Source organism: Cavia porcellus, unplaced genomic scaffold (genome assembly GCF_034190915.1).
Source record: "Cavia porcellus strain 051 isolate PalLab524CR breed Dunkin Hartley unplaced genomic scaffold, mCavPor4.1 scaffold_2, whole genome shotgun sequence".
NCBI lineage: Eukaryota > Metazoa > Chordata > Mammalia > Rodentia > Caviidae > Cavia > Cavia porcellus.
Window position 1 is genome coordinate 129,610,672 of NW_026947485.1, and position 12,280 is coordinate 129,622,951.

General features: G+C 33.9%; 1 protein-coding gene across 3 annotated transcripts in view; it reads right to left on the minus strand.

The window, feature by feature from the left end:
- The window catches only part of Kiaa0825 (KIAA0825 ortholog), a 383,787-nt gene that overhangs the window by 276,359 nt on the left and 95,148 nt on the right, over positions 1 to 12,280 (minus strand). For all 3 annotated transcript variants that reach the window (XM_023561406.2, XM_063245350.1, XM_063245351.1), the window contains 4 exons: positions 7,790 to 7,884; positions 4,754 to 4,981; positions 3,376 to 3,641; positions 1,869 to 2,019 (listed from right to left, as the gene is read on the minus strand). In XM_023561406.2, coding sequence (XP_023417174.2) covers positions 1,869 to 2,019; positions 3,376 to 3,641; positions 4,754 to 4,981; positions 7,790 to 7,884 — 740 coding nt within the window. The remainder of the gene's footprint in view (positions 1 to 1,868; positions 2,020 to 3,375; positions 3,642 to 4,753; positions 4,982 to 7,789; positions 7,885 to 12,280) is intronic.

Sequence of the window (12,280 nt, forward strand, 5' to 3'; positions counted from 1 at the left end):
TGCAGCCAAGTAGAGAGCATCTCCTTCCCTCTCCTAACAGGCGACTGAAAACACAGTACTTCTCTTCCACAGCTCAGGTGAGAGGAGCAGAACAGGGAGAGGAGCAGAAAGGGTGCAGAAAGCAAGCTAAAACCATAGCAGGTACACCATGTGTCAAATGGTGTGAAATCTGTGCTATTTTTAGAAGGATCTTATTTTTGGTAAATAGAAAAGCAGTATCACTTTATTTTGCTAAGCATAAATAATAATCACTAACTCTGCAATTAAATTGTAACTACTGACCACGTAAGTATATGGAAGCTACAGTATCGTGTAATCACAGGGTAACTACCTTGTTATTTCTGTCTTTACAGCCAAAGCCTTGTCATAAGATTTAAGAGCTGTGTGTTGCATTTACATGGTAATTTGGTGGGTTTTTTTCTTCTAAATACTTGGTAACTTCGATAACAGGTTCTTAATACATCCACTTATTATTTATACTATACAACTATTCTAGTTTCCAATTTGCATAAGAGGAAACAAAATATCCTTCTATTGAACATATAGAGATGATACCTGTTCTTCACTGAAAACATCATACAAAATTGCTCATTAGTAACCTGACATATTGAAATAGTTTGAAACATGAGATGGATTCATTTTCAACCTTTTTATTCCTCAAGGCAAATAAGGATGCTGCCAGGAGAGGGGAAGACCAACACTTTCATTCTTATCTCAGGCTCCCAGCTGTACCACACCACTTTCTTTCTCAGTCTGCTCACTGCTGCCACTACTGTTTGAAGTGTGTCAAGTTTGGAAAGCCCTGTATGGATGCTCTTGCAAAAAGCAAAGCTATCTGGGAAGAGCCTCTAAAGGAGAGATGAAATGGCCTCAGAAAAACTGAAAGGCGCTCTAAAAGATCTTCTTATTAGCTTCTCCTCTGTGTTGTAGCAACATTTATTATGATAACCCAGGCATAAATAGAGCCATGGGGATCTTCACTCCAGGAAGGTGACAGGAGCAACTACCGAATAAAACCCTGCTCTGTTACTAAGACTCCATTGTGGTTCAAATGATCCAGAGAAACAAAAATCATAAACTTTGATTCAGATGAAAAGGTGAAACAGAAGAGCTAAGGAAGTTAGGAGTGGCTGTGGAATTAAAAACCTCTCCATTGTCTTTTATTAAGATATTACAGACGTTTCACTTTTTCAATGGAATCAGCTTTGAGGAATTTCAAGCGTTGTGCTCTGTAGGTAACATCTATAGAATTCAAAGATGGAGGCATTCATAAAGCTTGATGGTGAATCGTTTTAATTTATCCACAATTCAAGTGTATGGGGCCTCACTGGGATTTAACTTGGAGAAATGTGGGATTTCAAATCATGGGCTAAATGAAAATAGGTAAGCTATAAATGATCAGATGAGGTTGGCTTAAAGCATACTCATGAGAATGAAAAGAGAAAAAATCAGAATAAAAAATAAAGCCACTTAACAAAAACTACTTATCAAACACAGAAGGAAATATACAAGGCAAAAAAACCCTGCAAGGATAGCCATAACTGACACCTTTGGAAAACAAGGGGTTTTGGTATTATCTCTTAGCTTTTTCATTCTATCTCATTATACTCCAATTTATACAGTACAGTAACATTGCAGCTCAATTAAGTTATTTTTACTTTTAAGCAGAAGGAGAGTTCTGATGTCTAATTTATTTCAGGTTTTTAAAAACTGTTTTCTCTATGCACGAATTCAATATTTAAAAAATATTATCCTAACAGCCTTCGTATGTGAGTAACGCCAATCTCATGTTTTTAATTAGCCCAAAAGCAGGTAGACAGTAAAACATATTTGTGTAAAAAGGAGGGGTAGTAAACTTAACTTCACACCTCATAAAAAGCTTTGTAGTCATCCCAGTGGTGGCTCTCAGCATCCTGTAAAATGCTTGTAGCACAAACTCTGATGCAGTAGTCCGTAACTTGAAACTGTAGCGTGTTGATGAATTCCTGATACCGTTGGACAGGCACCAGGAATAGGGGTCTGCTCGGAGGGAATGATCAAAGAGACAGAGATTTAAGGCCTGTGCAGTAGGAGGTAACAATCTCCAGGACTACAAATGGTTTTGATTATTAGATATCAATCATTCATTTCCTCCTAATGCTGAAACCCGCATCCACATTCACTTTCTAAAAAGAAAGGGGGAGAGGAAAAAAAAACCCTGGTCTTTGTTTTGCAAGCCCTTTGAAAACGTACATCTGCTGTTCTACAAATATGCACTTCAACTTGAGACAAACTGCATTGTCGATACATCATTCAAAGCTCAAAGTATTTTTTTGCAAGCCTATTATTAGAGATGGGTGCATTATTTAGGCATTAGGTTATCGTGATTACCAGAGAACAACATACACTTGTCAGAACTAACTTTTATAAAGCAATCACACATGCCACATGCAGTCTTTTTATTTAAAGAATTGTAATTTTGTAGATGCCAATTATCTCATAAACTGTTTTTAAAGATCCCACAAAAATAAAGTGATTTCTGACACATTTTGTTTATAAATTCAAGTATGAATCACAACATCTAATTACTTATGAGAATTAAAGAAATATCATAGCTAGTTCCCACAACAAGCCAAAATTATTTTTATCTTCAGCTATTTATAGTGCACTATTTTCTTTCTTAACTAAGATGCGCTGAAAGCTGAATAAAGAATATAGAATAAATTCTTGGGGGTCACACTGGACTTCTTGATCCACATGTTCCCTTCACAAAGGGTCACATGCCCTTCTGGAGAGTGTGATGATAGTAATTATGGTAAATTTTATCTCTCTACACAAAACATATTGTAATTTTAAACTGCTGTATATGAGAGTCAAGATAGGTAGATGCTTCCTCTTCAAACATTACAGATAGTCAGTTACTAAATAGAGTCCTGCAATATGTTTACCCTAGTCATTAAAATAGAGGAAAAAACATTTATTCCCTCCGTGGCGGTTCCTAACAGCTTGTTGGCTTAGAAACAGAAGAGAGAAGTAAATATTTCACCAATGCGTATGTCCAAAAAGTTTCTTTTCTTTTTTTTCTTTTTTTTTTTCTTCAGTGTGGTCAGTATCATGTGAAAGAGCTACACTTAATCACATGATAAGAAACACAGAAAATAGCTGCTTTTTTGAATGTGCCTTCATATAGATATCCTTTTTTACTGTCTATGTATATAGTTTAGTATGCCCCGGGTTCCACCTTTTTGACATTTTCTAGTCAAGACAAATGAAAATAATTTGCCATGCTAATTATTATTCTCTCCTGCTCAAATATTATCATCAAAATTTCACTCTGGCAATATCTGAAGATTACATGTTTCTTTAAGCATGAGTATCAATTTAAATAACACTCACTTCTGAGTAGTTTCTTTCATCAAATTATCATACTGAGTGAAGTGTTGGAAGACATACACCGCGGTGGAGAGGACTGTGAGTAGGTTTTTCAGGGGTGCTCTGGAAGGAACCTCCTTGCTTCTCTCTTGCAGTCTTTCCAGGACAGCTGTTGCCACTTTACAACAGGCCTCCACCAAGTTTGCTCTAATTTCCTGAAAAGAACCATCTCTGCATGCCAGAGCCAGTGGAAGCATTGTGTCAAGTTTTTCCATGATGTCAGAACAAAACTAGGGAGAAATAAATGTGGCACTGAGTTATTTGTATTCTGACAGCACCATGTAATTTATGTACAATAGAGCCAAATTCCTAAATAATGAATTTGGCATCAAACATAAATACAGTGACGCAGCTATGTAATAATCAATTTCTCAGTTGCAGAAAGTTAAGTGTTTCATGTCAAATAAGGAAATACCAAACTGATGCTTCTCTATATATAACCTTCAAACTTTATACTTACCAGGCAGACATTATAGAAAACTCAGAAACCACTTCATTTGACAAATACCCCTTTTTAGGTAGTTAACAGATCTCAGAAAATATGTCCTTGATATTGTTTACATTGTTTTTTAAATTATCCTAATCTTCTTTCGCTAAATTTTCATTGAATTTTTATGTCAAATACTACCTATAAATACCAGTTTAATTTAAATAAATAAGAAGCAGCAGAAATAATCTTATGGCGTTTTCATGTTGATAAAGAGTCAGCAGCTTTCAGAAGGGAAGAGCCTGGCTTTTCACTTTTTACTGTGGATCTGCCTTCTCTAACGGTGCTGAGTGGGATGGGCGGGAAAGGGAAGCCAGTGTAGCTCCCTAGGAAATGTTCTAGCACCTCAAGTCAGGAGGGACTTGGTGCTGAGTGACTATATTTAGCAACACTTGCCTACTTCTTATTTGCTCAGTATTTTTGTGACTATCAAAACACGGGTAAACATATTCAGACTGATGCTAGTGACATGGAAGGTCCATTTAGGTATAAATAAAGATATTTTAATTACTATAACCAAGAAAAGACAATTGTCATCTTCAACCTCTACATTTCTCCTAGAGTCATTCAAAGCTAAAATCAAAACAGGCTGTTTTCCATCTCCTTTTCAGTCCCAGAGGTCCTTTTCCATTGCTTCAGACTACCCAAAAAGTGAGCAAGAGGTATAAACCCTTTTTGGTAGCAGTAACCCATGCACAGCAGAGAATATAATTGTACTGGATCAGGTATTTGCCAAGAGACTCCACAATTTGATCTGCAGGTTCCTCTGTCAAGGACTTAGATTTAGAAAAGAAACAAGAAAAGAAATCCCATTCTACACAGCAGCAATTTGAAAGGATTTCAGTTGGTACTTGCCTTTGCTATTTTCTTTGGTTGTTCTTCCTCAGGAAACACATGATTGTCCTTCCAGACTTGTTGGACATTTACAAGGTTCATAACATAGCTCACAGATGAAGACCTTTCACTCTGCTCCTCTTCCAGAATTTTTGAGGAAATATCTTCAACTGTAGTGTTTATGCAGTGTGCCATGGGAAGAGACACCTCTTTAAATGCATTTCTCCAGCCAAAATCTAATAAAGTAGCCTGAAATAACAAATTTATTTGAAGTCATATTGATCCTAACTTAACAAATGTTTCTATAGATTCAAAATTACTGCTTTCATTCAACACACTGAATATAGGTGTTCTCTGATACACTGTAAAAACTATTCTTATAGCCTCAAAAATATTACCTAGTGAATAAAGCAATATACAAAACATGTGCATTCTTTATACACAGTAATATACTGACATTTCATTTTAATTCATCAGTAGATTTAATCAAAAATTTTTTTCAAAAATTTAATCTCTTAAATATGGTTCAATAAAACCATATTTATGAGAGCCAAAAGGTACACTTACAGTTTATCACAGAAAGCAACCTTTAAACTCAATATATTTAATAAAGTCTAAATTAGATTTTTATAGTTTATTGTTAACAAATATTGCAACATGACACCATTTAATATTCAACCTTTGATTTCATTTTTAATCTCAAAATCCAGACAGGCCAAAAATAGCAATGAAAAATAAATTTCTCACAGAAAACACACCTCTGTACCTTTCTGGATTTTTACTTGCTTAGAATTTTATTTAGCATCTCCACCCATGACGTGGCAGGCACTGCTACATTTCTTCCAAGAAATGAATAAAACAGTCTGCATTGCTCTGTGTGTGGGAGGAGTAGAAGGCGTGGAGGGGTTGTCATGTTTTTTGTCTTTTTTTTTTCTTTTTTCCTTTGTCTATGTCTCATATGGCAATAAAATTTATGAATGTTTATTTTCCCTAAGTCCCCTAATACTCTTGAAAGTACCAAAAACTTATGAATACTATGCAGATCCTATGCTAAGGAGTATACTGTATCTATTTTAATGTAACTTTATTGATGGTAACATTTCACAACTGTAAATTCAGAAGACTGAATTGCTTATTTTCCTTGATCCTAGGATTTTAATTTTTAAAAAGGAGAAGAATTGAATGATTTCTACAGCTCCCTTTTAGAATAAAATTATTGAAATTACGATCATTAGCCTAATTTTTTATATGCATATTCTGCTCAGCATTAATTTAAAGCTTTTTATATATACTGTACAAAATAATAAAGGTGATTCATTTCTTAGAGCTAACATTGTATGAAGTCATGACTCTATAATCAGAAAAAGTTGCTGTTATTCTCATTATAGTCATAATACAGTGTGCCTGAACTTGCCTGTTTAAAGCCTATTTGAACCTTTAACATCATGGGCCTGAAATACATCTTTTTGTTTTACATTTGCATAAAATTAACCAATAATGGAATCTACTAAGTGTACAGACTCTCCTTTCTGATAAGTGGAACTTTCAGAGTGGAATGAAGATAGCTCTGTGCCATGACAGGAATTCTTTTGGTTGCACTTATCATATAAATGTACAGAGGAATGCTGTTCCATGAAAATGAAAACAAACAAAAGCACTGATTTTTTGTTTCTTCATCAGGGACATATCTATTTATTACTATCATGCAAGAGAATCTTTTCTGCTTAAATCGTCATCAATTGTAGTGGTGGCAGTGAAACTTTGTTTCTTTATTTTGGTACAGTGATGATTATTTTTGCCCATAATAATCTACATGCAATTATAATACATTTCCACACATTAATAGTTGCATTTAAATGGAAAATTGGAAATGTTTACTGAAACTTTCTTCTAAAAGTCTAATTTTTCATAAAAAATTGCTTACTTGTGCACTTCCCAGTCAATATTAGGCATTATACATATTCCAGTTAAAATAAAGAGCATCTAATGGTCGATCCAAGAAAAAAACAGCAATTTTTATGACTTTATCTTTTGTGTACAAAGTATAAATTTGTTGAATCTCTATTATTACATAATAATAATTTCTTAGTATTGCTTTTGATATTTGGTTAATACACATTGTATAATTCTGAATTTTCCTCATTACTGTTATTGCTACCTAGGTTAAAGTTCTGGTAAATCTATGTATTTGTTTGCATTTTAAAATATTTGTATCAGTCAAGAACCCTTAAGAAAACAGAAACCACTCAAGGTATTTCAAAAGAAAGAATTTAACGTAGGGTTTTGGCTACATAGGTGATGGAACATTTGAGAAACCATACATAGACTGTGAAGCATTAATGGAAAAGAAAACTACAGCCACCCATATAGCCAGAGGAGCAGAGAAAGTAATAAGCCATGAGAGACTAGAACCTGGGCTACCAGTGGAAGCTAAAGCCAACGCGAGACCAGCCAGGAGCTACTGGAATCATGCAGGGAGTGCAGAGGACTCAGAGAGACCATGGAGGAGATAAATAAGCCTCAGCCACTGCCAGAGATTGTCCCTGAGGGGGACAGTGGAAGAAATATTCTTGTTTCTCTGCAACTCCTGCACTGCAATCTTCCATCATGCATTTAATTAACCAGGACTTCCCAGAACCGAAACAGCAACAGTGCCGAGGAGACATGACTCTCTACAGTATAGAAACAGAGCAGCAGGAGACTGGTAATGCATCGCTAAGCAAGCACAGGCTGGGTACACAAAAATAAAGGCTGGTTCAGACAATTATTCTCTACTCTTCTTTACTTCCGTTATCTCATTTTTCAGTAATGGTCTACAGCTCACATTCTCAAAGTGCAGACCTTGACTGAGGATAGGAACAAACACCCCTTGATTTCTGTACTTTCCCAGAACAGACTGCAGGAGAACCCTCGTATCACTAAACTGATTTTTGTCAAAAACTGATAAGCCAATTCATAAACAGAAAAACTTGGGGGGCAAAGAGGAAAACTTAAAACATTTTTCATAATGGATTCAAAGACATGATGGTGCTATTATTTATGAATAAAATTTCTTACCTCTTTTACTGGTAGCAATTGCTCTGAAGAAATACTAGGTTCATTTGGTCTAGGCTTTTCTGTCATAATTTCCTTATTGGATTTCTCCAAAATTCCTAACAGCACAGAAAAAAAATATGTATTTTTTAAAAATGAACATGCTAGCTGTGGTGAACAAATTCATATTAAAACTAATTATGCACAAAAGCTCTACCTAGAACATATACATACACTTAAATACACACACACACACACACACACACACACACACACATGCATATACACCCATCAATATGTAGGAAATATATACAACAAGATATAGCGTGTAGCTCAGTGTGATGGGCAACCCCAGCATGTGGGTGGCTGACACAGGAGAATTGAAAGTAGCCCTGGCTGGGCAATGTAGTAATTTAGTAAGACCCATCTCAATAAATAAGTAAAAAAATAAACAAACAGATGGGGATATAGCTCATTGAGAATCTTCCTCATTGTGGGGGGGGGGAAAGTAGGGTAATAATACCTTTATAATAATGAAAAGCTCAAGGTATATAGTTTTTCCCATATACTGTACTATTTGATGAAGGTTACATAGAGTTATTTTATAGTTGCTGTGTATGAAAAAACAATCTGCAAAGGTCTTTTATCATTACTTCATTCTCAGGTTGACAGTTGTAAGATGAACTAAGAGTACAAAATAAATTTTTGCTCATTTCAAAAGTTAAGTTTTAAATTAGTACATATAAAAATTGGTGCAGTTTCTTAACAAGTTAACACTTCCTTTCTTGCTACAAGAAACAAAAGTACATGGAAAAATATCAGTATTTTAGAAAAATATAGTTTTAATAACCATGTCAATAATTAATCTGAAATTAACAAACATAGAGAAAGATGTTTTACAGTCCCTAGCTCCTAAAATGGAACTATTTTCTCAATTTAAGAAATAATTTCCTAGTGGGGAAAAAAAACCCCAAGTCTACAAAAAAGAAATGAATAAAAAGTAAATCTTTCTATTTTTCCTCTAAAGTTATACTAATAATGCTCTGATACAATAATTTAGCATTTAATATTTTTCTTTGACTTAGTATATAAGGATAAATGATACACTATGATCTGATTGTTCTATTGTTTGTTTTTAATTTGCCAGGATGTTTAAAAATTAATTTATTTTTCCTGAAACAAAATAAATTTCAAAACTTTATCATTTTATCAGTAACATTTCCAACCAATAGAGTCATCTGGTAGAGCAATATGGTTTTTTCTTCCTTTAAATATAGTTCTATGATGTTAAATATAGTTCTATGGTGAATAATTTTTAAGAACTACTTAGAAATAAAAGCTACTTTGATATTCTGTTAAGGTTTCTTTCAACATTCATGTGCATAGGGTATACTAAAGGTAAATATTCCAGTTGTTAGTCAAGAACCCCTCTCTATGCTCGGATAAGTGCCTCCCAAGTGCTCTTTGGAACTGATAAAACTTTCAGGAGGCAGCACTTGGTTGGAGAAAGCTACATAATTTGGGGGGGGGGTGTAGTTGAGGTGGATATTGGGACCCTTGCCCCTTCCTGGCTGTTTGTTTCTCAATTGCCATGATGTAGATGCCTCCTAGACCAGGTGCTCAGTCCTGTAAGGTACTGGACTGCCACAAGCCCAAAGTCAACAGGGCCAAGGGACTAAAATCTCTAAAGCCATGAGCCAAAATAAATCTTTCCTCCTAAATTCATTGTCCCAGTATTTTGTCTCAGTCAATAACTATCTTCAAGAAACTTTTCCAAAGTTTATTCTAAGGAAAAGTTTTGCTCAAATATCAAATTTCTTCATTGTTTTAGAATTTTGAATACTTTGGTGAATTTGCTTGAAGTAACAAAAAATATGTAACATAACTGCACAGTGGAACTGCGATTTAAAACTTCTGCTTTATTTTCAAGTCAAATCACAACTTTGAGGTTTTAGAATCAAATAGTATTACAATACTTATTCTAAAATGCATTTCCTATATTTTGTACATTATAATGTCTTTTTAATGGGATGGGGTTAAGAATAAGATTCAATTCTAACACTGACCTAAAATTTAGACTAACCATGGATTTTTTAAATAAAAGAAAATTAACCATTTCCTTCTTAGGAAGGAAAACATGGATTTTTTTTTCAAAAGACTAATATAGAAAGGTTTTCCAGAACACAAACAGAAGAAGCCATAAAATAATTTTCCACCAAAAAATACCATTAAGAGTGAAAATCAATGTAATAAACTCACTTGGCAATCTTCTCAAAATGTTCATTTCAATAAAATAATAGACTTCATTTGTAGAGAGGTTTTAGATTTACATGAAAATTGAGCAGAAAGCACAGAGCTCATGTGTTCTTTCCCCATCCTCAGTTTCCACTATTATTTATGCCTCAGCTGATGTGATAAATGAAAATTAAAACACTATTATTAACTAAGGTTCACAATTTAAATTAGGATTTACACTTTCTGTTGGGAAATTCTATGAATTTTGTCAAACACATGCTGCTATGTGTCCAACATTGCTTTAACACATATAGTAGCCTCAATGCTTTGAAAAATCCCTTCAGCACTACGTAGGTATGTATCTATCCTTTCTTAATCTCTATGCTTGGCAGAGTAGATCTTTCAAAAGTCTTTACAGTTTTGCCTTTACCATAATGTCTTCTAGTTGGAACTACATAAGATGTTGCTCTTTCAGATTGATTTCCTTCACTTAGCAATTTATAACTTAGGTTCTTCCATGTTTTTTCATGGCTTGGCCTCTCATTTCTTTTTATTGATGAATAATATTCCCTTGTATTGACATACCACAGTTTATTTATTCATTCACCTACTAAAAAACATCTTTGTTACTTCCAAATTCTCGTAACTTTGAAAGAAGTTGCTATCAACATTCACAAGCAGGTTTTGTGTGGATGAGCTTGCAACTCTTTTGGGTAAATACCTAGCAATGCAATTGTTAGATTATCAGGTAACACTACATTCAGCTTTGTAAAATACTCCCAAACTGTCTTCTAAAGAGACTGCACCATTTTGCATTTCTAGTAGCAAAGAATGAGAATTGCTGTTGCTCCCCATCCTTGCCAAAAACTGCCACTATTAATATTCTGGATTTTAGCCCTTCTCATAGGTGTGTCTTGTTTTAGTTTGAATTTCTCTAATGATAAGTAATGTGCAGTATCATTTCATATACTTACTTGCTATCTGAATATGTTCTTTAATGAGGTGTCTCTAAAGGTATTAGGTGCATGGCTTATTTAAATTGAATCCTTTGTTTTCATGCTAAATCTTTAGAGTTCTTTGTTTATTTTGGGTACAAATCTTTATCAGATATGCAGTTTGATTTTTTTTTTTTTTTTAGTCTGTGGCTTACCTTGTCATCATCTTTTGGACTGTACATTTTAAATTGACAATTATACTTTTGAAATTTACCTTCCAAATATACAGATAGTTGTGCACATGTAAGGAATAGGTTAAGGAAATTTGGCCTAGCATTATTTGTGGTAGCAAATGAAGAGCAAAGAAGTTCTAAACATTCATTAATTAATAGCTTGCGAAACTGATATATGCAATCATGTTCAGCTGTTAGGAAAAATTAGCTTTCTCTACATATATTTTCTGAATTTTTAATAAGAAGACTCGGCGAGTATCAGAAGATTTTGTGTTATTTTAACATGAGAATATATAGTAGCTGTTTCTAGAAGTGGAAGCTAGACACATGAGATGGGAAAAGACATAATTGCATCATATTCTTTTGTCCTGTTCAAAATTTTATAATGTGTATCTAGTACTATTCAAAAGCAATTTTAAAGAAGAAAAATAATAAAGATCAAGTTGTTAATGACATGATGAGAATTGGATCCTTAATATTATTCTACTTCAGATACCTCATAAACCAGCTAATTAAAGAAGTATTTAGCCTGGTGGGGAATAAGACTAGTTTGAAATATAAGCTTTTGTAGATCTGTTTCTGGAAATAACTATCTGCTGCCATGTTACAGTCCAAGTCATAGGAAGAAAAGTTAATTATCTTGTATTTATCATTTCACTCCCAAATACATTATGTTTATTCACTAAATGTAATGTGCTCAGATGTTTATATAAACCATCTGCCTATTTTCAGAGTAAGAAAAAAAAAGATAAGCTTTCCAAGACTTCTTCTGGTTGTGTGCAACTCCAAAGTGAGACAAAAAATGAGTTACCAAGCAATTATGGTAACCTTTAAAATAAAAATCCTTCAGAAAATTTTAATATATTTTTAAATGCTTAAATTTATACAGGAAAGTAGAAATGATCATTTTTAGGCAGAATTAGTAATATTGAATCCACACAGAGTACCTAGTGGTTTTGGTACATTATGACATTTTTTTACATATTTTGGAGATTCAAAAGGTCTATTTCAAAATTTGACAATGTAACATTTTATGAACTCTGTGAACACTTGAGGAACCACTGTAATATTTAATACACATTGGAAAACTTATTGTCTGGAGAAGGTAGTCC